The sequence below is a fragment of the Neurospora tetraspora genome, assembly GCF_033439725.1.
Source record: "Neurospora tetraspora strain CBS 560.94 chromosome Unknown B0H65scaffold_9, whole genome shotgun sequence".
Lineage (NCBI taxonomy): Eukaryota > Fungi > Ascomycota > Sordariomycetes > Sordariales > Sordariaceae > Neurospora > Neurospora tetraspora.
In genome coordinates this window covers 1,689,843-1,715,605 of record NW_026944391.1, presented here as the reverse complement: position 1 = coordinate 1,715,605, position 25,763 = coordinate 1,689,843, and the positions used below count along the sequence as shown (strand labels likewise).

General features: G+C 32.5%; 3 protein-coding genes and 1 non-coding gene across 4 annotated transcripts; 2 read left to right on the top strand and 2 right to left on the bottom strand.

Moving 5' to 3' along the window:
• Positions 1 to 6,376: 6,376 nt before the first annotated feature.
• Positions 6,377 to 6,544, bottom strand: B0H65DRAFT_436139 (uncharacterized protein; the record flags this gene model as incomplete). Its single annotated transcript, XM_062825225.1, has 1 exon — positions 6,377 to 6,544. A coding segment is annotated over one exon (168 nt), but the record flags the coding sequence as incomplete, so codon positions are not given.
• A 4,398-nt stretch (positions 6,545 to 10,942) lies between these two features.
• On the top strand, positions 10,943 to 13,201 carry B0H65DRAFT_341787 (concanavalin A-like lectin/glucanase domain-containing protein). The gene has a single exon (XM_062823661.1). The coding sequence runs from the start codon at positions 11,185 to 11,187 to the stop codon at positions 13,111 to 13,113; it is 1,929 nt and encodes a 642-aa protein (XP_062677264.1). The 5' UTR covers positions 10,943 to 11,184; the 3' UTR covers positions 13,114 to 13,201.
• A 317-nt stretch (positions 13,202 to 13,518) lies between these two features.
• On the top strand, positions 13,519 to 13,606 carry B0H65DRAFT_t459. Its single transcript has one exon. It is a non-coding gene; the product is annotated as a tRNA-Lys (tRNA).
• A 944-nt stretch (positions 13,607 to 14,550) lies between these two features.
• On the bottom strand, positions 14,551 to 15,212 carry B0H65DRAFT_341784 (ribosomal protein S16, mitochondrial). Its single transcript, XM_062823660.1, has 3 exons — positions 15,011 to 15,212; positions 14,770 to 14,950; positions 14,551 to 14,699 (listed from the first exon to the last, which is right to left on the bottom strand). Exons 1-3 carry the CDS (start codon positions 15,085 to 15,087, stop codon positions 14,634 to 14,636), a joined length of 324 nt encoding a protein of 107 aa, XP_062677263.1. The 5' UTR covers positions 15,088 to 15,212; the 3' UTR covers positions 14,551 to 14,633.
• Between the last annotated feature and the right edge of the window lie 10,551 nt (positions 15,213 to 25,763).

The following is a 25,763-nucleotide window of genomic DNA, read 5'->3' as shown; positions in this document are numbered from 1 at the left end:
TATAGAAAAACGGAGGAAAATTATAAAAACGCTACTTTAGAATGTCGGAATACGTTGAATACGTATTATTATTTAAAAGAATAAATTTTATTAATATTAATATTAATAGAAAAAGAATAGGAATTTAAGAAATTTTATTAGGTATAAATAAAGTAGTTTATAGTTAAAATTATAATAATTTTAATAATATCGGGGGGTAAATTAATAATAATATTCGTAGCCTCCTAAAAAAAGATAATATAAGGCGGTTTATAAATAACGCTATTAAATAATTAATATAAAAAATATAAAATGGAAAAGAAAAGTATTTATTAAAGTCAAGGCTAGTTAGGCTTCATAAAGAGGGCCAAATTGTAAAGGGTATATTAATTAGTAGGGTTAGGAAGGCGGCTATAGTAATAGTATAAGTAAGTATATAAATGCGCGCAAAGGAAGGAGGAAAAAATGGAGGAAGAAAGAAAGGAAGGAGGAAGGGATTTTATAATTAAAATTAGGAATATAAAATAGGGTAGAATCGGAGTAAATAATCGAAGTATAAAAGTATGGGCGTTATTAAATAAATTTTAAATAAATTAATTTTAAACGATAGAGGGTAAGTAAAACGGTGGAAGAAGGCAGTAAAAGAGAATAAAAGAAAAGCGGAGAGGATAATTTAGGACGAAAAGACGGCTAATAAATATTAAAATGGTAATAGGGTGGTAAAATAGTAAAATATAATAAAATGAAGGGCGGTTAATTTAGGCCTAAGATAGCAGCCGGTAAAAGATAAGGAGATAACGGACGGTAAATAGAAGGCGGTCGAAGCCGGTTAGGAAACGGAATTAACGAATATTAGATAGCGGGGTAATACCAGTATAGAAGTAAAAAGAAACGGAGAGGGCGGCGTTTCGGCAATAATATATTTAGCTATAGAAATAGATTATGGAGGAACGGTAAAAAAGAATACTAGTAGGGAAGCTACTGATAGAAGGTATTTATAAATTTTTAGAATAGAAATTTAAAAGAAGGAAGGTTATATTAAATTATTAAGGACTTATTAAATATTAGATTTATACTAGCGCCGAAGAGCGTCGATATCTGTATAGTATAGCGTTGTAATGTAGCGTCGGAACGGTTTGGAGTCGTCGTGAACTTAACTATTATAAAATAAAGTTTGCAACGATATAAATAGTTAATCGAATTCGCTTTTAGAATTATTGAGGTTAATTATAAATATATTTTTGGTCTTCTCCCTATTTTAATATCTCATATGTACTTACGCTATCCGTAGGCACTTTAACCTACCTTCCTCTACGATCTTAATAGTAAGGCGGGAGTGTAAGTAATTATTTTTATAGTCCTAGTAGATTTATTTATCCTCGAATTATTTTAAGGAGACGGGGTTATAAGCTATGCCTGGTACTAAGGCGATATTGGGGAGCTTACAAGGGCACAATATGGGTGAGTCGAAGGCAAAGCTAAGATTCCATCTATAATAAAAGATTTTAGATAGGGAAAAGAAAAGAGAAAGAGAATTAGGTATAGGCGTACAGATTTGAATAAATACCCTAATCGTATAAGCGATAGCGGGACCTATAAACGGGTCGCTATTAGCCAATCCCTTTATTTGTATCCCCTTTACTTATAGGATAAACCTTATACGTACTAGAATCTAGCCTATAATTAATTTTAATATAGCTCAAAGAATAGTTTATATTCCCTAAACTGTACTATACTTAAAATCCTCTATATACTTTATTTTAGCAGTTACCTAGTATATAATACTTAAACCTAGTTCGCTAGCGCTATTATATTACCCCCCCCTATATAGAAGATTCGTCCGCGAATTTTACTAAATAATTATATAATATATTTATTTCTTCCTTATAATATATTATGAACGCTTTAATCCCTCCTTTTTAGGATATTCGTTATTGTTGTACTGCTCCGTATCCTTGTTAAGCTAATTTATTAACTATTAGAGCGGGCTTAAAGCGTCCGGGTTAGCCTTATAAAACTCCTAAAGTACTTTCGGTATATATTTAAAATTAAAGGCGGGATACTATTCCGGATTAGAGTTCTAGCCTCTCTAATCCGCCTAATAAAAGAATTTTCCGTTAGCTACTTTGAAAGCTGTAATTTTATCAATCTCCTATTCGAAATCCCCATCTTCATTTATATTAATTAAGCCGGAATATTCGAACGCCTATTCAAGGAGCGGGTTATTATTATATTTCTATAAACGGTCTACGTAGAAGACGTCGGTACCCTTCTAATTCTTTAATAATTCTAAATAGTAAGAATACCTTACTTTCTCAATAATCTTATAATAATTTTGAGTATTAAGGAAATTAAACTTATTATTAAGTCGAATAATCGTAAACCAAAGCCTCTTAATAATAATAACCCTATCTCCTAATTCGAAATTAGGCTCCCTTCTCTTCTTATTAGCCTATACCGCCTATTATTCTTATACCTTCAACGTCTTTCTAGCGTATTCGACGTAATTTCAAATACGTTAAGCGTAATCTTACGCTTATTCCCGGATTAATTACTCCGTCCGTCATATATTAGGGTCTTATATATAGGTATTCTAATTAAAAAATATTCTTATTAAGTATCCGAATATAATTTCGTAGGGAAATAGGCCTATACTATTTTGGGGAAGGCTATTTTATACTACGTTTAAGGTTAGGATAGCTTCGGACTAATTATTTTAATGATAAATAACGAATAGCCGGAAGCGTTAATTGATATAAATATTTATAACCTCCGCTTAGCCCGCTATTTAATTATATTTTATAGTAGCCAATTTCTATTTTATTTTTATTAATTTTAATATTTCGTCCGTAAATACGGACGTAAATTATAATCCTTTATTGGAAATTACTTCCTTTAAATATCTTATAAATATAGTTAGGTCCTTTATAATATATCCGAGCGGCGTCGCAAATTATAACGTTTTTTATACAAGGGGTAACCCAAAATAATTTTAATAGGCGGTCGATTATTATTAACGTATTATTGAAACCGTATTTATCCCTTAATATTTTTTTAAAATTTATAATAATAAACGTTTATTTCCGGGTTAGTAAGGGAATCGGGTAAAGTAGACCCGGTATTTTATCCTTAAGGACCTTACTAATTTTATATATTATATAATTTTTAACGAAATAGTCGATATCTCTAATTATATACAGCTACCAGTATTGTATTTTAAAAATTGTTCGGGTTTTATTTTTTCTTAAATAGGCCGTAATTAATGTTAAATAAATTTTATCGATAATATAAGTACGTAGGTTATCTAATTTAGAGACGATTAGGCGATCCTAATATATTAAAAGTTTATTAATTAATATTATAAAATTAGGGTTTGAATTATAAATGTAAATATAATATTCTTTTAAAAATTCGTCCTCGTAATTAACTTTTATAAAAGCGTCTACTAATTCGTATCCGTCTAATTTAATAAAACTTAATTTATTTATATTTAAAACTATAATTGAAATCAATTCCTCTAGCGGGCCGGAAACGGTCGTAATATAAGTAATAATAAAGACTTTAACTCCATTTTCTTCTATTAATTTAAATATTTAGAGCGTATAGTACGCATTCTTCTTATCTTTTTAAGTCTTAAAATCTTCGGATTTTCGAGAGAACGCGTCTATTACTACATTCTTCGTACTAGGCCGATACGTAATTTTAAAGTAGTATTAGGATAGGAACTTTACTTACCCAATTTATTGAAGATTAAAGAGGCGCTTAATATTAAAATATTCGAATACTTAATAATCGGTAATCATTCTAAATAGTTTATTCTATTAGAGGCCGACGAATTCGGGTCACTATATTTAGAGGGCTCTAATAATAGCGAACAACTCTTTATTATAAATAAAGTAATTATATTCAGTACTTTATATAATTTTAGAAAAGAAAGCTACTGGGTACTATTCTCTAGTATCTTCTTATAATCAAAATAGTATTCCTACTAATATTCCGTTATTAATATCTATTTCTACCCTTGTTTCAGTATTATAACGGAAATATTTTAATAGCGGGGTCTCTACGAATAGTCTTTTAAATTCTTCGAAAATAGTTTAATATTTATTAATTTATATAAACGCCTTTCCCTTTCGTATTAGGTTTATAAGAGGATACGCTATACGACCGTAGTTTTTAATAAAGTTTTAGTACAAATTATAGAACTTTAAAAAAAATTAAACACGTTTTAAATTAGAAAGTATAATTTATTCTTTAATAACCTCTACCTTTTTTAAGTCGATAAAAATATTATTTCGTCCTATAATAAATCCTAGGAATTTAATCTTTGTAATATAGAATTCACACTTCTTAAAGTCAATTTAACGCCTAATATCTTTTAATCAGCGAAGGACCTTCTTAACGTAAAATCGGTAGTCTTTTAAAGTATTAGAATAAATAAGGATATTATCGATATAGGCCCTATAAAAATTTCTTAAATATTTATTTAGGACCGAATTAACAAAATTTTGGAAATTAGCCGGGCCGTTAATAAAACTAAATAATAATACCTTATATTTAAAAGCCTCTATACTAGTACGGAATATAATTAATTCTTCGTTTTGTAATTTTCTATAAATACGGTAGAACGCTTATTAAATATCGATTTTTATAAATTATTATATTTTAGTTACCTTAGCGAGCATTTGTTCGATTAATAGTAACGGGTAACGATCTTTTTGAATAATAGTATTAAATTTCCGGTAATTTACGTAGAAACGAAGGCTACTATCCGCTTTCATTATAAATAAGACGGGCACGGCCTAACAGGATGAGTTTACTTTTATAAATCCTTTTAATAAATTTTCTAATATATATTTCCATATAACTTTTAATTTATTAAAGGACATTTTATATAGAAGGTTATACCCGAACTCTTTTAAACGATAACCTTTATTAAATTCGATTTTATAATTATAGGAATTGTATTTAGGTAATGTATTTAAATTATACTTAATAAAAACTTTAATTTCATTATAGTATTCGGGAGGAACTATTCGAAAGGCCTCGTCGCAAAATTCCTTTTTATTATAAGGGAGCGGTTCTTAAGCGGGGTTATTAATAATTTATTTCTATTAAATAAACTAATCGATTTTAAACATACTTATAGAATAGATTTTATAATTTTCTATTTTAATAAATCTTATAAACAAATTTCTATCTAATACGTATATTTAAGTAGGATAATATTTATATTAACCTATACCGTTACACTTTAATTAATAAATATTTTAAGCGTCTGATCCCTATTTACTTTCGGCGGGTTATTTTCGATAACGGGGTTGTAATTCGAATTCTGGAGATAATATTATAAGGTAAGTAAGATTAGTTAGGTTACGTTCTATTTTATTTAATAGATTTATTCTTTTTAAAAATTGCAGTAAGGTTTTAAAGAAAATAGCAGGGACAAACGTAATTAAATTCACTAATATTATTACAAGTATATTAAAAATTAACCGGGGTAATTAGAATAATTTTAAGTCTTTAGCCGGAAGCGGCCTCTAATTCGAAGATACGTTTCTCGATATCCTTTTAATATTAACGGGCTTCCTATCTATATCAATTTCGAATTTTAAAATTGAATACTTTCTTACAATAATTGAGGAAAAGTTAACTATTAAAAATAAATTCGGAGGAAATATTTCTACTTATAAAATAAAGAGCCGTTTATTTATTATTTTTCCTATTTACTCGTCGCTTATTTTCCTAAACTATTAATACGTCGTAGTATTTTAAATCCTTCTAATAAGCGGGGTTAACCGGGGCTGGTAAATTTTAAATTTTAAAGTATTTTAATTAGTCCGGGTGTGGTTTCTAATTTAAAGAAAACAATAAACAATAGTTTATATAATTTATTTAAGTATTATAAAGGTCGAACTATTTCCGGCCGATAATAATATCGTACGCTATATTAATTACAATAAAGTAATCGGGTGGCGTAGTTCGGTTTTGAATTTTTAAAGCGGCTCTAATAACCTCTTTAATATTCTAATTTATTTTTCCTTAATAATCGCTAATCCCTCGAATTAGGAAATTATTCGTAGATTCTACTAATAATCGTTTTTTTAATCTTTTGGCAAAGGCGGTACTAATAAATAAAAGAACGTTTAATCCCGTATCGATTAAAGTATTAAATATAGATAAACATCTTTATCATCAATTAAAGTACATTGAATGAATAAGGATTTTCTTCCTAAAAAGGGTATTAAATTAAATTTTTCCATTCTTTTATATTTCTATCTATCCTTTTTCTATTATTCTATAACTGATACTTCCCTTAAAAAAGAATTTAATTTACTTAGGGTAATTAATTTCCCTATTTATTAATTAAAATTACGGCCGAAATAACTAAAGCCTCTTATCTATTCTCGTAAACTAAATAATAATTAATAATAGCCGTAACGCAATCGCAACGTTCGCAATCGAAACGTTCTTTTTCGAAGTAATTACATTTAATATAACTCTTTTCTTTATAAAAGAAATATTTACTTTCGTTAAATAGCCGAATAGTCTCTTCGTAGCGGTCGCCACCTTAATAAATAGTACCTCCGCTTCGTCTAATAGGTTTGGGATCGGAACTAAATTCGAATTTAAAAATAAAATTTTAACCCTTATTACCGCCGTCGGAATTATTATTTTTATTCGATTTAAAAATAACTTTATTCTCATCGGCAATAATCTTTAATATTTATCTAAAACCGGAGTAATCTATATAATATAATTCAAAGGAAATAAATAAATCGCAATATTTTACGCTCCTTTACTTTTTTATATTTAATTAAAAAGCGTTAAAATAATTTTTATTTCTATTCGGCCTTAAAACGTTAATATTCGCTTATTATCCAAATAAATTTATTTGTAAAAAAATTGAAATTATTATTATTTTTCATTTTCAATTTAGTAAAGTTCTAAAGCGTATTCTCCTCCTAATTAAAATTATAATACTAACGCTATAAATAGGTTATTAAACCGGAGTAGGTCTTAATTTAATCCGGGTAGGTTTTATGTAAATATAATATTAGGTTATAATAAGCGTAATTAATTAAATAATTCTTAACGAATAGAAACTTATTATAGTCAGTCGGATAATAATTAATATTAATTCCGAATTTATTTTAAATTAAATTATACTAAACTTTAAAAGGAATATCGTTTTCCTTATTCTAATTATAATATTTAATAAGGTCGACTTACTTCGTATTACGGTAGCGGGAATTAGAACGTTCTCTGTCATCGGGATCGGTCTCGGGGAATAAAGTCGAAAAACGGGTAAAAGCCTTAAAAAGGGCTTCGCTAACGTCCTTCTCAATATTAGGGAATACTATTTCTTTAACCTTTCCCTTATTCTAACTCTTATTTTTAAACGCTCCTTTACTAATACTCAAATCGGTAATAAAATCTTTCAATCTATCGATAATTTCCTCTTTTTTAATAAGGGAATCTTTTAATTATTAGACTATAGCGGGGTTAGTAACGCTATAACGGTCGGCCAAAATAGGGACCTAATCGTAAATAATCTTAAGTTTATTATTTAAATAAAAAACGAGGTAATGAAATTCTAAGACCTATTCCTTCTATACTATACTTATAATAAATAGTAATTTAAATTCCTAGAATATAACCTAAGGATTTCCGTAGTATAGCTCCGCAAATTTCTCTTTAATTAAATAGCCAGAAAACGGGAGGCTCGAAGGGAATAATATTTAAAAGGGGACGTTAGGGATAGAATTATAAATAAATAATTTAGTAAATTCCTTTATCTTTTACTTTAAATCGTTAATAATTTCGTACCGGGTTAAAAGAGCGTTGAAAATCTTAATATTTTCGACCGCCGTAGTAATATATTAATCAAATAAATTAAAAAATGATTCGGGTTCCTTATTGTTTTCTCCCATATTAGCTACCACTTCGGCCCAAGCCTTATCGGATAATTTTAATTAATAATATATATAATACAAGGACTTCTTACAAAAGATCATAGACTTACTACGAAAGCGTTCCTTATTAGGGTAGAGGCCGTTATAGTATTCTTTATTAAAACGGACGGCTTTGCGCGCGTTATCCTTAATAATAAGATTAATAATTTAGCACTTAAGAATCGGCTTCTTATTATTAATAACAACTTTCTTCTTAAATTTCAATTTAATAACTGTATTTTCTTCTTACAAAACGTCGGGATTTAGAAAGCTAAAGCCTCCTTCTCTATTGCTATTTCCGCCCTCTTCTTTAAAAAAAATATTGTTTTAATTATTGTCGTTAAAAACGTCCCCGCTGTAAGGATCGTTATTATAATTCTCGGTCTACTTAGTACCCTTATATTTACCGGCGCTATTATATATTTAACGTAGCATTATTATTATACTATTAATTTATCGAAGGTAATTTAATACTTTAAATACTTATAATAGATCTTTCTAATTTTGTATTCGGTTTGGGATTTAACCTTCCTAAATAATTATTAGGTTGATTTGAAATAATATAAGGGTATAATATAGGTAAGTCGAAGGCAAAACTAAAATTCTATTTATAATAGAAAATTTTAAATAAGGAAAAGAAAAGAGGAAGAGAATTAAATATAAGTATATAAACCTAAATAAATACTCTAGTTGTATAAGCGATAGCGGGACTTATAAACAGGTCGCTATTAGCTAATCCCTTCACTCGTATCCCCTTTACTTACAAGATAAACCCTGTACGTATTAGGATTTACCTTGCAACCAGTCTTAGTATAGCTAATAGAATGGCTTATATCCCCTAGACCGTACCATGCCTAGAATCCTCTATATACCTCATTCCAGCAGCCACCTCGTGCATAGCACCCAGACCTAGTCCGCCAGCGCCGTTATAGAGCTGGAGTTTTCTATTTCTAGTATTGTCTTAAATTGTAATTATAATAGTACTATACTCCTCGATAGGAATCCGCTTATTTTTAGCCTCTATATAATTACTAGTATTTAATAGGGTAAAGTCTTTAAACCAATTAATTTTATTAAAAATATATATTATTATACTTAAATCGAAGATTATAGAGTCTTTTAGTAGGTATACGGCGCCGCGTTTCGCTATAGGCACTAAGAAATTACTCTTACTTACCCAGCGTTTATAGAATTAATTATTTTAGTCCTTATTGTCCTACTACGTTCGTAAACGGTTAATAATCTCTTTAAATATTTTATCCTTTTTTAAATTAGCGAACGCATGCTTCTTAATAATAAGACTTTCGATCTAATTTTTATAAGCTAACTATAGTTTAATATAGTAATATTTATTTAAATTATAGGCCGGCTATTTATAAAATTTGTACGGGGATTATTACGGTCGTTTATTTACTAGTAGGGACGAGGAGAAAGTACGCTTATTTTTATTAAAAAATTTTTAAAATTTGCCATTCTTATTTATAGTTTCTCACCGTCCCTTTACCTCCGGGCTAGGGTTTTATTTATTATTAGGAGCGTCCTCCTTAGCGGGTTTATTATTTAATATAATTACGAACGTAATATCTTTAAATAAGGGGGTACGACCCTTTCCCTAAGTAATATTCGCTATGATTATTTTATAGAAATCTTTAATTATAGTATAGAAAGAAATTTTAAAATTAGGGTTTCTTTCGATTTCCTTATTATATTAGAATTAAGAATTATTTATTTAAACGGTATAAGGATTCGATTTCATAATTATATAGAATTCTAGGAATTATAAATTTAATTTATTTATTTTAATAATTCTTCTAATAATATAGAAGGTTATAGCCGCCTCTTAATAAAAGGTTTAATTATATTAACTACAGTTAATTTTATTAAAAGGTTTAAAAATATTAATAAATTTAACCCGGGCGAACTTCTTTACTTTAGGGTTATTAAAAGTAGTAAATTTACTAAAATTATTGTACTATTTATATAAATTAATACATTTAGTAAAATTAGTTTCCTAGTAATTATTTCTAACGGTTTTAAATATTTAGCAATTTAATATAATTTTTTTATTACGTAAGTTAAAGAAGGTTTTATCCTTTATACGCTAATCCAACTTCTTAATTATATAGTTATAGTAATCGCGCTTATAATAAAAATTATATAATTTAACGGTAATAAATAGGGTAATTTCCCTATCCTTTTTAATTTCTTTAGTTTCTCTAGCGGGAACTTCCTTTTAGTAGTTAGCAATATTGGGTTTTATTAGTTCGGTTGGCTAGGGAATACGGTTATTTAAGTCAATATACTTTTAGAGACCTAGGTCTTAGGCTACAGAAATGAAGGCATTTTCCTAGGCCGGCTAGTCCTTAGGGCCGTTGAAGGCAACGCTATTAATTTTGGTTATAAATATTATTAATAATCGTTTAATCAGTTATCGTTATTAGCGATAGTTTTAACGGTCGAATTAATAAGATTTTTAATTTTAATATTATAGGTAATAATCGATATGGGGTTCAACGTGGCTTGATTGTGTGTCTGTGTAAGACTGGCTCTGCAGACTCGAAGCTCTGGCATCTAGATAAATCCCGCATATCCCAGCCCAACTGGGCACGTGCACGCCCAGTGGATCCCCTGGCCTCTAACAGTTACTTGTACTTGTTGTCTTGTCTTTCTCGGCTTCCCCTTTTCCTCTTCTTTTCTTCTTTTCTCGTCAAATCGCTTGCTGGCTGTCCCAATCCCAGTGGGATCCCTTCCTTTCTTGTTTCGTTGAGTTGGCCGTCTGGGTTGCGCGCATCTTCTTTTCCGTTGCCAACTGTCACTTTCACAATCGCATTAGCCGCCCATCCCCAGCGCCACCAACGTCGCTTTCCGGATCATCTATCAAGATCGACCGACCTCGTCGTCGTTAATCCTCTACGGATACCTACCGGCCTTGATTCGGTACTCGAAACACCGTCGCTCTCTTTACCAAACCATCGCCAGTGTCTCCTGGCCCTACCACCGATCCTACGATCACTCAATTCGTTTGCGCAATCGTCAGTTGACCTGACCTTGCTGCCTCTCCCAACCACGATACACCATCTCGCGAGCTCGAGATCACCAGTCCTTCGACACACTACGATCACTACGATACACCAGAGATGCAACTCTGAGTCCAATCCATTTACACGAATCGTTTATTTACCTACCTACCTACCTACCCGACCAACCGAATCATAATCCCACGATACCACGATCCACGATCCACGACACAATGCTTCTACCGCGATACCTCACCTCAGCCATTGCGCTGCTGGCTTCCTCGGCCCTCGCCCAAGTCACCACCGACTGCCAACCCCTCAACAAGACATGTCCTGCCGATCCCGCCCTCGGCATGGACTACTCGTGGGCCTTCAACTCTACTCCCAAAGCCTGGGCCTGGGAAACTACTGTCGGCACCGTCGATTTCGACAATGACAATGGCGCCGCCTTCACCATCAGCAAGCAGGGCGACTCCCCCACCCTGCGCTCCAAGTTCTACTTCTTCTGGGGCCGCACCGAGATCTGGATGAAGGCTGCCCAAGGCCAAGGCATCGTCAGTTCCGTCATGTTCCTGTCCGATGACCTGGACGAGATCGACTGGGAGTTTGTCGGCGGCGAGCCCAACAACGTGCAGACCAACTTTTACGGCAAGGGTGTCATCGAGTCCTCCATTCCCGGAAAGCACGACGTTCCCGGTAACGCTCAGGAGGACTTTCACAATTACACCACCATTTGGACCCAGGACTACCTCGACTTTTACATTGACGGCAACAAGGTCCGCACTTTACTTCCCGCTGAAGCCAACAAAGCCAACGACACTCAATACTACCCCCAGACACCCATGCGCTTGTCCTTCGGTATTTGGGCTGGCGGCGACCCGAGAATGCCCAACGGTACGAAGGAGTGGGCTGGTGGTGAAACCGATTATAATGCTGGCCCGTACACCATGCATGTCAAGTCTGTCCGAGTTACCGACTACAGCGACGGCGAGGAGTATGTCTACGGCGACCGCAGCGGCGATTGGGAGAGCATCAAGATCGTCGAGGGTAACTCCACCATCAAGGAGATCATCACAGCCCCGCCCAAGCAGTCGATGTCAGACAAGTGGAACGGCATGTCGAGCACAACCAAGACCATCATTTACGCCTGCTGCGCCGGCGCTGGTGCGCTGCTCGTCATGGCTGCCGTGTACGTCTGCATCCGTCAGCGACGACGGGGTGCGCGCCAGGCTGCTCTTGCTGAAGCCCAGTACGAGCGCGATCGCGTCGAGCTTGAGCGGTTGCAGAAGGCTGGTATCGATCCCGATAGTTTTACGGAGCAGGCGGCAGAGTATCATGCTGGTGATATGAAGAAGGACGGTATGGCTACTACGACAACTTACAGTGTTCCCCCTTCTCCGCCTCTCGATGGCCCGAACAACACCTCCTCTAATGGTCAATTCGAGCCGATCTCAGCAGTTGGCGCTGGCGCCGCTGCTGGTGCTGCTCTCGGTGCTACCGGTGCCGCCGCCGCCTCCCTCTCTCTATCCCCCCGTGTCGCTAGCCCTGCTCCCGCTCCTGGCCAGCAACAGCAACAATTCAACTCCTTCGACAACAACATGAACATGAACCGCGTCGCCTCGCCTGCTCCAAGCATCCCTTCCTTCGCGGCATCTGCCATGACCCCCACAATCCCCAACGTGACTGGCGGGTACCAGAACCAGTCCCAGAGCCCGTCGTTCCCGCCCAACCGTAGCTTCACCTCTCCGGTCCCTGGCTCGCCTAACCCTCAAGGTTCCATGTACGGAGATATGAACAGAGTAGGCAGCCCCGCTCCCGGGGTAGGACTAGCCCACCCGCAACCCCAAAGAAGCTTTACCGCCGGTCCTACTGCCCCGGGGTTCGCGAGCCCGCAGTCGGCGAGCTTCAACTTCAATAATAATAACAATGGGGGCTACAGCAGCCCACAGGCTTCCACATTCGGCGGAGCGTACGGTCAGCAAGCACCCGGACTTGGAACACAGTCTGGTGTTGCTGGTTACGGTCAGGCTGCCGTTGGTCAAGTACCTGACTTTGGTCTGCCGGGTCAAAATGGATTTGCGGAGGGGAGGGATAGTTATTGGGGTGATACCCGTGATGATGGGCATAACCAGGGGCATATGAACAACGGGGGATACAGGTGATGATGGGTGATGACACGGGGGATGTGGGATGCTGGGAATTTGAAGAGGTGGCAATTCCAGCTCGCGTCGTTGATTGATGAGATGATATGATTGACTGCCTTTTACGGCTCAACTTTTACTACTTACGAGACCATTTCTTTGCTTCTCTTCTCAGATACGTCGCAATACGTTTGACTTTTACTGGGTACACCATTTAGCATCACTAGAAAATAGAGAAGGAAAATTTTGGGGGGTTAGATTTCGTGCTACTAAAATGCAATGACGAATGCATTCAGGGTTATGATGGTCGAAGGATCGATGTTGGTGTTTTGGTACATGTTCCTCACATAAAACAATCAACGTGCAGTACATAAGTACATGTCTGGACGCCAACTTTCAACAATTAGGAATGATTGATAGCCGCTTGCCCGGCTAGCTCAATCGGTAGAGCGTGAGACTCTTAAGGAGTTCCTCCGTAATCTCAAGGTTGTGGGTTCGACCCCCACGTCGGGCTCAATTCCCGTCATTCCTTCATTTTTTTGCCCAAAATTCTTTTTGTTCAATGACTTATTCATCGTGCTTGCTGGCATTTCGTGGAAAGGACTGAGAGCGAGTCTTTTTGGCTGGGTTTCAAGGCTCTTTCCTCTTTTTTTATGAGTGAATGTGATAATCCCCTTGCTTGGGCATGCTTTGTCCTTTTGGTTCGAACAACGGGCTTTTTGTTTTTATTGCTTTGATATCTTGCACGCCTTTCGGAGACTATTGGGACATTTTTTCCTCTTCAGTTTCTCTTGTTCGGAAGTAGTGGTGTGGTGTAAATTCGGTCAGTTCACGGCTTCTCCATCCTAACTTGTTCGTTCGTTTTCCTACGCTACGGCCTCTTCCGTGACTACGCCATTATGGTCAATTGTTCTTCCCCGGGGAGAAGCTACTAGCATTCGGCTCGGATTCCTAGGATGTGCGTTGGGGATTGTGTCGGTTTCTCGCCTGTTGCATTCGTACGATATTCCAACACGAACCGCCTCCTTGTATCCAACCAAGAACCATGGCACAGCAGATGTATCGACCCTGGGGACAAAATCATGATGCCCTCCGTTTTGTCTCTGCTGATGAAGTCGTCCTCCATCCATGCAACGTTCCAAGCCACCTACCGACCTCATCACACTCCTGCTCTGTGCTCCTCCCCTCCCCTCTCCGTTTCGAAAGCGCCGCCTCTTCGACCACGCGACCACGCCCCACGCTCCACGCTCCCTTCACGTCCACATTCAGCTGTCCGAGATCGAAAAAGTCGAGTTCATGTTCGATGTTGTACAGTTGCTTTTCTCCTCATTTATGTCGAGCTAGGTATTGTACAGCAGCAATCCCGTTTTGTATAGAAACCCCAAAGAACAGAACGCCTGAAAGAAATGCCGGTTATGGTACATGGTGTAATTGAATGGTGGTGTCAGATGATTCGGTATGCGAGCATTACGGGTGGAAGAACCGGGTTTGTCTGGTGGTATGGAATCGAAAGATGCGTTCTCGCTCGGTATCTTGCTCGCTCAAGCATTGGTCTTTTGCTCCTGCACCGGTTGCGACTTCTTGTACTTGGGCTCTAGGATGCCGACCTGTTTCGTGGGTGATTGCGATGTCAGCAAAAACGTCCGGGTTGGCAAGATTTGGAGAGACAAAACGTACATAGGACAATAACCTCCAAACAGTCTCGGTCGGCTGAGCTCCCACACCTATCCAGTACTTCGCCCTCGTGACGTCCAGCTTGATGTCCTTGTGCAGCTTCCCCGAGGTGTCGTAGGTGTCCTTCTTGGGGACGGGGTCGTATGTGCCGATGACCTCGAGAGGCTTGCTGTTGCGCGCGGTTCTAGGGAGTAAGAGTTAGCTGGCTGTCTGCCTGGTTGTATCGCAATCGAAAATTCCGTACCTGGCGTGGGCGACGACAATGTTGTAGAAGGGGGCATTGGTGCGCCCAAAGCGGGCGAGTCTGAGCTTGAGAACCATATTGGGTCGCGGGAGGTCGGAGGGATCTGGACAGGCACGGTTGTGGAGGGATTGTCGCCGACGAGCTTCGAGATCTCGAATCTTTTGCGCGGACGTCGGCGAGGTCGCGCGCTGATTGCCGGATCGCTCACTGAAAGATTGTGGGGTGCTGCCGGGCGCCCAGGAGCTGGTATCCCGGCAGGCAATTGGCCCAAGGGTACGTACAGGCACCTTTGCTTCACGAGCCACTGGTTTCTCAATTAAAGCCACATTCAACTGTGAGTGTCAGCCACACACTTCAGATGTCCCGCTGCTCCTGCCCTGTATATCAGGACTCGGCACCGACCCCTGACCGACGGGCCCGTGCCACATAGCACTTACCCCGCTTATAGCCCTCTAGAAGGAAGGCATTAGTATATATATAGAAGGAGCCCACGAAGGCAAGAAGGAAGAGGTTATTCAGAATAGAAGGTAGCCAAGTACACGAGGAAGTCAGGTACCTGGTAAAGCCTAATAAGAAGGATGGTTAGGGACGGATTCCATATACTTAAAATTAGCCGCCCCAAGCTTCTAGAAGTTCTAATTTTTCTTCTTATCTTCATCTTCTTCTACCAATCAATTCAATTGACACAAGCCTTTTCCTTAACAATTTGGTACGCCACTAAGAATATAAGGACGCGGATCTTCTTTTTTTCTCTTACTAGCTTCTACTCTTCCCTCTAAACTTAATTATTCTCTTAGTTTACCCTTAAATATTATTTATTTCTCCTTCGCTCCGCGGTCGTCTTCTCTTCGAAGCGATTACTATTTCGGTTACATTAATTGCCTCCCTTTATAATTCGATATTAATTACTAGGGATAAAGAACTAATCACATTATTAATACTATTAATTTAGCCGTCCTTGATTACGACGTTACTACTATAGTTGAGGCTATAAGCTAACTTTTCTAATTACTAGCTTGGTTTCTCCCAACGTTAATAATACCACATTACATACCTTATACCCCTTAATACGTCGTTAACGGTTAATAACTACTAATCTTCCCTAATTAGAACCTCTATTAATATTAAATTATTAATTACCCCGCTGCTACCAATTAAAGTCTTCGGCCAGCTTACTCCTCTCCTCTCCCTTCGACTACTTATTTCGATTCCTTGTTTTAACTACTTATTTCGACCCTTTATTTCGACTTTATCATTCAATTCCCTCGACTAGCTATATATATCCTTATTACTATTAGAAATGCTAAAATTGGGTAAATTAATATTATCGATTTTCTAATTTATGATCGAATAAATTAATACTATTAATTCTTTTACATATTAACTAAAAAAAAAGTATATTAATTCCTTCGGTTTTACAATAATTAATATTATTAGGCTATTAAACTTTACTCCAATAAGGATATTAATATAATTAAGGAGATTGTAGGAGATAAATACGATTACAATTATACGATTCTATTAATTTAAAAGTCCTTATACCCCTTAAATTAATATTAACATAAAAAGTTATTCTAGACTTTCCTTAATAAATTTCGAAAAATTTATATTAACTAGTTTCAATACATATTAATTTTATAGTTACATTAAATTTTATAATTACATTAACCTTTATAATTACATTAAATTTCTACTTTAGTATTATATTAGGCTTCTACGTTAATATTGCGTTAAACTTTATTATTTATATATTAATTAGGATTAATTTTATTATTTACTAATAATTTAATATTTTTAGCGGAAAGGGTACGTTAAATGCATATTTACAACCAAAATAAATAAAAATCGCCGTAACTCCTTAATACGATTTCAGTACTTCATTAAAAATTATTCTATATTTTTAACGTAGATTTAATATTCTAAGATCTCTAAAGTATTTATTACTTTTATATATTAGCACGTTATTTACGTTATAGAAAAATAGTAAGTCTTAACTTTAATTACTTTCGACCGGATTTAATTTTATAATAAATCTTAGCGGCCTTTATTTTAAATATTTTCTACTAGTTTTATTATAATTTATTTAGACCCCGCGGTAAATATAATAGTAATCTATAAATTCCTAGCGCTTTCATTATTAATACCGCTAGCAATTCTAATATCGAATTATTAGATTACAAGGACGACTTTAATATCGAAATCCTTAACGTAAATTTATATATCGAACTGCTTAATTTTAATTACTTTAATATTAAATTCTTTAATACCAATCCTCCCTAATTTAAATTCCCCTAATTTAACAACAGTTTCTTACCTCTACTTAAATTCGTTACTCCCCTGTTACTACTTGACTTCGTCTTACCTATCCTATTATAGTATTTATTTCACGGGTTTAGAGACTTTAAAAACGTTATTAATAAAATCGGCGATTTAAGTAATATAGCGGATAAAAAGGATGAAAAGGAACTAAAGGATAAGATATTAGAGGTTAATACCCTAGTAATTATTATTACCGAAATATTGAATAAAATATAAGTAATATTATAGGGCTAAGGCCCGGGTTGTGGCGTTCTGGTTATCGACTAGAGCTATTATAAGGCGCCGTAGCTATACCTATATAGCCCCTATCAAAACTTCGTATCTCCGGTAGAGCCGCTTCTTAAATAGAATTTTCCTTTTTTATAGAATTTCAATTAAATTATACGACTAGCACTTATATTAACCGTACTATCCCCGTTATATTAAGTTCTATTAAGATGGACCTAATAGAATAAAATAAATAGCTGCTATAATAGTAATAATAGGGCTTACCTACTTAAATAGCCGTAATTAGAATTCCTATAAAGTTTTCCGCTGCTACAACTATTATAACCGTAGAATAAAAAGAAATTATAAGGAGAGGAATTATATGCCTCGTATAAAAAAAGAAAGATTTCGTTAAGGCGCTATTTATTAACGACATATTTGTTTAAATAATAAAAATAGCGTTTAATATATAATTTATTATTTAAAATTAATAAAACCCTTTTAATATTAATATAATTATTACGATAATTATTATTACCCCAAATGTTGTAGTCGGTATTGTATAAGAAACCGCTCCTTATTATAATTTTTAACGTAAGAATATCCGTTAGTTAAAATAGGATAGAACTCCCTCTACGTTTAGTTTTTATATTACCTGACTACGCCTTATATATAAAGAAGAAAAATCGGTAGGAATTATTATTAATGATAAATTAAGCTAATTAATATTATTAGATACTTTCCCGGCTAATAAAATAATTAAAGTAGAAATCTTTTAGCGTTGTAGTAATATTAGCAATATTTATAAACTTAAAGATTTCTTTAATTACTTTGAATTAATTTTTAGTAATAAAAACGAAAGAAGATTAGCTTTAACCCGTTTACGTATTATATAATAGAGAGAGAATTAATTCCTATTAGATTTGCTCTTTACATTTAAAAAGAATTTTATAAAAGTTAAAAGTCTTATTTAGGAAGATAATTCCAAATTAGGCTAATTAGAAACTTCTATATTTAACGCTCTCTATAATTAATTAATTTTAGTCCGTATACCCGAAATTTACAACCTCTATTTTAAATAATTGAAAGATATTATATAGAAATTTAAAGTTAGTAAAACCTTCTATAATATTGGGGATAGTAATAAAGGATATAGTAATCGTCGTTAGAGCTCCTTTTTCCAGCGCAACCTTACCCCTACCTTTAAATACCTTAAAAATATAAACGGTAATATTATAATAGGCTATATTAAAATAAACAGCAAGCCTAATAATAAGGATATTAAATATACTAAATAGGTCTTCTAGGACGAAAGAAATGAATATTATACTTTAAATATTTATTTCCGTTGAAGAATTAATGGATATATAGTCAGTAATTATATATATTAACCAGTATAATATTCTCCTATTAATATTAAATCTATTAAAATTAAACCTAAGGTAGAACCTATATTAGAAAATAATAATAAGTATTCTTCCTTTGAAAAATCGGAAAAAGAATAGTTCCCTTATAAAGTTGAATAAAGGAGTATTCTAAAATATTAAATAAGGAAGCGGGAGTTAAAAGCTTCCCGAGACTTATAGAGATAAATATTATTAAAATACTTATTGTTATTAATAATAAAAATTGTTTCTATACCCTTATTAATGAAGGTTACTAATATTATACTATAATTAGTAAAGGTATTATTAAAAAATTAAAAATTCTTATTATACTTATACTTAAGAAATAAGTATAAAGAATTTTAATAAAAATAGAAGGGGCGGAGATTAAAAGGATTATTGATTTTAGGGTAAATATTTATAGGTATAAATCTATGCTTTATATTTACGTAATCTCTAAATTAAAATTCCCTATTATTTTAGGGAAACCATAATTAATTGTTATAAAAGCCTACTTTATTCTTTATAAATATAGATTCTAATACGGGGTAGCCGGTTGCTAAATCCTATACTTAGGATATTCCCCGAAGAATTTTTCCTTAAAGGCTAAGGAATTTAGAGAAGTAATATATTATTTAGCAATTACGTTCGTAGCTATAATAAATAAAATTAAAAAAAAGAGCGGCTAGTAAACTATAGAGTTAACGATATTCGTAATAAGTTTATAAAATATTGAGAAGGCCCTTAAACCTAAGGTCGTTATGATAAATAAAAAACTACGAAAGATAATCCTTATAAAGATATATAATTATTTATTCGTTTAAAGGTAAGAGGAGGCCGATAAGGTTAATCCTAACCGCCTAAGCGTCGATTATAAAATTGAGTTTAAGAAAAACGAAAACGGTAAGGAGCTGCCTTTCCCCTATAGTTACTTTTATAATATATTACGAGAGGAATTCTTAGTACTAAAAAAAACCTTTAAAAGTTTTTTGAATAAAGGTTTTATTTATATTAGTAATCTAATTGCCGTTGTACTAATTTTCTTTATGAGGAAGCCGGGAGGAAGTTTTTAGTTCTATTATAATTATAGAGCTTTTAATATTATTATTAAAGTAAATTGGTACTTATTACCCTTAATTAAAGAAACGTTTAAAATTATTATTAAAGTGAAATAATTTACTAAAATAGATATTATATAAGCGTTCTATAAAATCTTAATAATTAAATGAGAAGAAGGGAAAATAATATTTTAAATTCGATATAAATTACTTAAATAGTTAGTTATACTTTTCGGATTATTAAGAGTATTAGCGACGTTTTAATAGTATATTAATAATATTCTACGGAATTATTTTGATAATTTTACTTTAATATATATAAATAATATACTAATTCCTTTATTAAATTCTAAAGTAAATTATTTAATTAAGTTACGTAAAATTGTTAAATGTATAGTTATTGTTAGATTCTATTTAGACGTTAAAAAATGCGAATTCGCGGCAAAAAACGTTCAATATTTAAGTTTTATTATTATTATAAGTATTAATATTTAGGCGGACCTAAAGAAAAATAAAGCGATTATTAAATAAGAAGTACTTATGTTTTAAAAAGGGGTACGAAATTTCTTTAATTTTACTAATTATTATTAATATTTATTGAAAACTTCTCTTCGGTTATAGGACTATTAATAGCCTTCATAAATAAAAGGGTCCCTTTTAAATAGATTGAATAATATAATATAACTTTTAAGAAATTAAAAAAATTGTTTATTAAGGCCCCTATTCTTATTTAATAAAATTCTAATCTACTTACTTTTCTAGAAGTAAATTATAGCAGGTATAGCTTTAGTAATATCTTTACCTAAGAAAAGGATAAATAGAAAATAGCGATTATTTATTATTCCTAGAAACTTACCTCGCCGAATATAATTACTCTATTTACAATAAAGAAATATTCGCAACTATTAAATATATAAAAGAGTAGTTTATAAAATTTAAAAGTTATAAGAAGTTTATTATTGTTATTAATTATTATAATTTTCAATATTTTATAGAAAGGTAGAAATTTTCTAAATAATAGGTGTAATAAGCCGAATTTCTCTTATAATTTAATTTTAAAATCTGTTACTGCTTAAGGAAATTCGCTATAGTCCTTAATACTCTATATTATTAAGATTAGGATTGCCTTAATGAAGAGGACGTAAAAGTTAAAGAAATATAGTTAATTCCCTAATCCGCTCTTAAAAATTATATTTATATAGTCGTTTCCTTTATTATAATAGGGGAGGGTATAAAAGTATTTAAAAGTTTGGATTTATAATAATTTTTCGAAAAAGTCTCTTAAGAAGACGAAATCTATTAAATTATCCGCTAGGCTGTTATTAATAAAGATAAAACCCTTTTAACTTCCGCGTAGGGCTTAAAGGTTTAATTCGGCGAGTATATTATCAACGGGTTCGGTAAATTCTATTATGGAGGCTATATCTAAATTCTAAAAATTTCTATTATTATTAAGGCTATAACCTTATATATATTCTTAGAACACACTAAAAGGAACGTTTTTTATACCTGTATTATTTAAAAAATATATAATTCGAAGGTTCTTAAGTACCCAGGAAGAGAAGGTACTATCTATATTATAAATAAAGATTTCTATTGGCCGTTAATAAGTATTTATATCCGTCGGTTCTTAATTAACTACGATATTTATAATAAGGTAAAATATTAAAAAAATTAGAAAAGAAGACTATTACAGCCTTTTCCCATTTTAAATCAATTCTTCAAAAATAGTTAAATAAATTTTATTACTAATTTCCCCCTTATAACAGGCTATATGAACCTCTTTTTTATTAAAAATAAGTTTAATAAATTAGTAATTCTAGAATTAATACCTACTATAGAAATAGAAATAATAGTAGAAACTTTCCTTAAATACTTCGTATAATATTATAAGTAGCTATAATCTATTATTAATAATAGGGGTACTAATTAGACTAACCGATTTTAAAAGTATTTTTACGATTTATTAGGTATCGATTAACTCTTAAGTACCGCTTTTTACCCCCAAACCGACGGTAGCCCCGAAAAAATAAACTAGGAAGTATAAACCTTTTCAAAAATTTTCGTTAATTACGCCCAAAATAATTAGGATTATTAGTACCTAATAATATAATTAGCGATTAATAGCCGAATTAGTACTTCTATTAGTATATTTCCATTTTTTACTACTTACGGCTATTATCCGCAATCCTTAATAGCTTTAATAACTCCCTTAATAAAAATAAATTTCAAAAACCTATAGGTAAGAGCTAAAGACTTCGTAATAATATTATAATAAATTACGGATTTATATGAAATAATTATAATAGCTTCTATATAAGAGTAAGAATGTTTCGCCAATCGTAAGACGCAATAAATTAAAATTTTTAAGGTAGGGGCTAAAATTTAATTAAATTTTAAGAATTTTATTATAGCGCGCCCTAAGAAGAACTTCGATTAGGTCTATATAAAATGTATAGTATTTAAAATCTTTAACCTTTTTATAATAAAGCTTTCCAATTTCTTATTAAAATCTTTTAATAAATTCTATATAAATTTATTTAGGAGGCCTCGTAAGGACCCTTTATTAAATTAAATTACTACTAACTTTTAGCTGCTAACTATCATAATAAATAGAAAGTAAAAGTACTACATAAATAAAATTTTCTATTATATAATTAAAAAAAGTTATAGAATAATTTTAACTAATTGAATTAATTAGGTATAATAATTTTAGCAACCGTTGAAAAATTCGCTAATATAGTAGCCTTAGACTATTTTAAAGCGAAATGTAGTTTAATTGATATTAATGATAGATTAATCGAATATTTTAATATAGAATATACGAAGTAATAAAAACGGTAATAAAAGAAGAAAAAGGGAGGGTAATAAATATCGATTTTAAATTTCTTTAATTCTTCTTCGGTATTTTACGCTTCTAATTATTCCTAATTTCTATAGCTTCTAACCGCTTTTCGAATAATTTAAAGCGGGCTACTAATTCTATTATAATAGGCTCCCTAGAAAGGAAGGTAAGGGTTGGAGGAACGGCCAAAATAATAGGAACGGTAAGGGTCGGAGGAGTAGCGGCGGCGTTACCGAGGGCTGAAAAGAAATAGCTATATTCGTATCTAAAAGTTTCAACTAATTAAAATTTAATTTATTAAAATAAATAAAATAGAAAAGATTTATAAAAAAATAGTACTATCTTTATATAGCTCGGTAATATAGTATTAATTTATTTCAATTCTACAGACGTACCCGAAAGCTTTCGTCTTTTTTTTATTAAAAATCGCCGCTTCTTAAATCGTAGCGAACTTTTAAATTAAGGATAAAGCTTAATTATACCGCTTACTATTATTATGGTAGGTTATATACGCCCGGTTTCCAGGCTTAATATAGTATTCGTATAGGACGTTTAAATACAAAATATATAGGACTACGGAAGGTTGATAATCCGCTTAAAGAATAAATAAAATTAATAATAATTTTTTAAAGTAAGAGTAATAAAAAGGATTTATTAATAAATATTTAGATTTAATAAGTTCAAGCTTTTTAAGGGTAATAACAGGGTTTTTAATATGCTTACAACGGGTAGCGGCTTCCTAGAAGGGGGATTAGGAGCTACGCGAAAATAGCGAAAACGGGCTCTCGTTTTCAAATAATTGAGAGGGGGATAGGGATGGAGACGGCTCGGACGAAATTAAGTAAAGTATTTACCTTAATTAAGAAAGGCAAGCGAATAATTAGATGGGGGATAGTGATATTTACTTTAGTAATTTGAGCGACGGTTAGAAAGAAAAAAGGTAAAAAAGAAAAAAAAGAAAAAGAAATCGGGAGAAGGATTTTTATATATAATTCTAAAGGTATGTATATACGTACGCCGCTGCCTACTACCTTCGTCGGTCGAAATAGAAAGAGCGAATACGTAGAGGGGTATGAGGAGGGAGGAGAGGGATAATATTATAGGGCTAAAGCCCGGGCTATAGCGCTCTAATTATCGACCAAAGCTATTATAAGGCGCCGTAGTTATACTTATATAACCCCTATTAAAACCTCACATCTCCGGTAGAGCCGCCTTTCAAATAGAACTTTCCTTCTTTATAGAACCTTAATTAAATTATACGACTAGCACCTATATTAACTGTGCTGTCCCCATTATATGTAACTACTATTAATAATATCTAAGCTAATACTATAGACGCTATTATAATAGTATTATAGCATATTAGATATAATAGTAATAGCGGACCCTTTAAAGTAGAATATATTAAATTCTTTAATTTAAAATTTAGTAATAAATTAAGTACCAGCATTTCCTCCAATAGGCATACTAATAAATATTCTTATATTTACGCCTTTATAGACCGCTTTAACTACTTAGCCCGTACACGTTCTAACGTTTAAATTGGCGAAATCTAGACGTAATATTTCCAAGGCAATACCTTTCTATAGTATAACTACGTCCTATCTAATGTTAATCGATAATTATTCGAAATTGCCTCTATTAATACTATATGCGTAAAGTTCATTGAGAGGTTTAAGACCAATTATTTTATCGTAAATTAATATCCTTAAATAACTAAATTTATTTTAACGAATATCGACGACGGAAAGGATATTTAAATTTTCATTTACATAATTATTTACAACGTTAAAATAATTAGTAGAAATATATTCGCCTAAATCTTTTCTACCTTCAAAGTAATAGAAGGTAATATATAAACTATCTTTTCTAAATCCAATCCGTCGACTACGATAGAAGCGTTTATAATTAATTTGTACCAAAAGGAGAGCGTTCTACGAAGAATTACGCTAAATAATAAGGTTTAAATATAATAATTTCGTAATAGTCGCAATAATAGGTCTTCTACTCCGAAATAATAGTATTAAAATAATAAATCGAATAAACCTTTTAATTGAAATACCTAACTATATAGTTAACTGCCATAATAATAATAATAATAGTATTAAAAGAGGCTGGTATTTAATAATAATAATAAAGGCTATTAAAATTTAAATATTAAGCGATTACCCACACTTCCTAAAACCGTATACTACGCTCTTGTAATTAAAGATGCCGATATAGAATAAGACGCGTATTACAGAGATAGTAACAACGACGATAGCTTTAATAATTAATAAGTTACCTTAAATATTAAATAGGTAAATAATAATTAAATTAATTTAAGCAATTAAAGTACCGTTATAAACTTCGTTATAATATAAGTAATAAATTTTAAATATCGCTTCTACTATTGTAAATTCCTAAGTAAAAACTAATTTATAGAGTATATTTATACTGAATACTTTTATATACGTCGACTATACTTTAATACTAAGAAACGCAAGAATATTCGCTTCGCTAACGTCGCTACTATAAGCGCAAATACTTAACCCATTATTTAACTTCGCTTTAAATCTATTATAAAGTTTTCGATAGTAAAAAACGACCGGAGGTTGTAAATTCGTTAGCTTTACGACCCCGATTCGGCGCTAGTTTTAGCTCCAAATTATATATTTATTTACGCTTTACTATTACTCTTAACTTAAATATCGATAACGAATAAATAATATATAACAATATAAACGCGAATATTATATTACTAAATCAATTATAATTATAAAAATATTACTTTTATTTTTAGATTTAACGCCGTCATGCCCCGATAGTCGTATGCAGTATCGGCGCAAATATATATTCCTCTTTAAATTTTATCGTTATAGACCTATATTTTAAAGGTATTCGGGAACCTATTAAGCTAAATTCTATTAAATTGAATTCTATTAAATTAGGATCCGTTA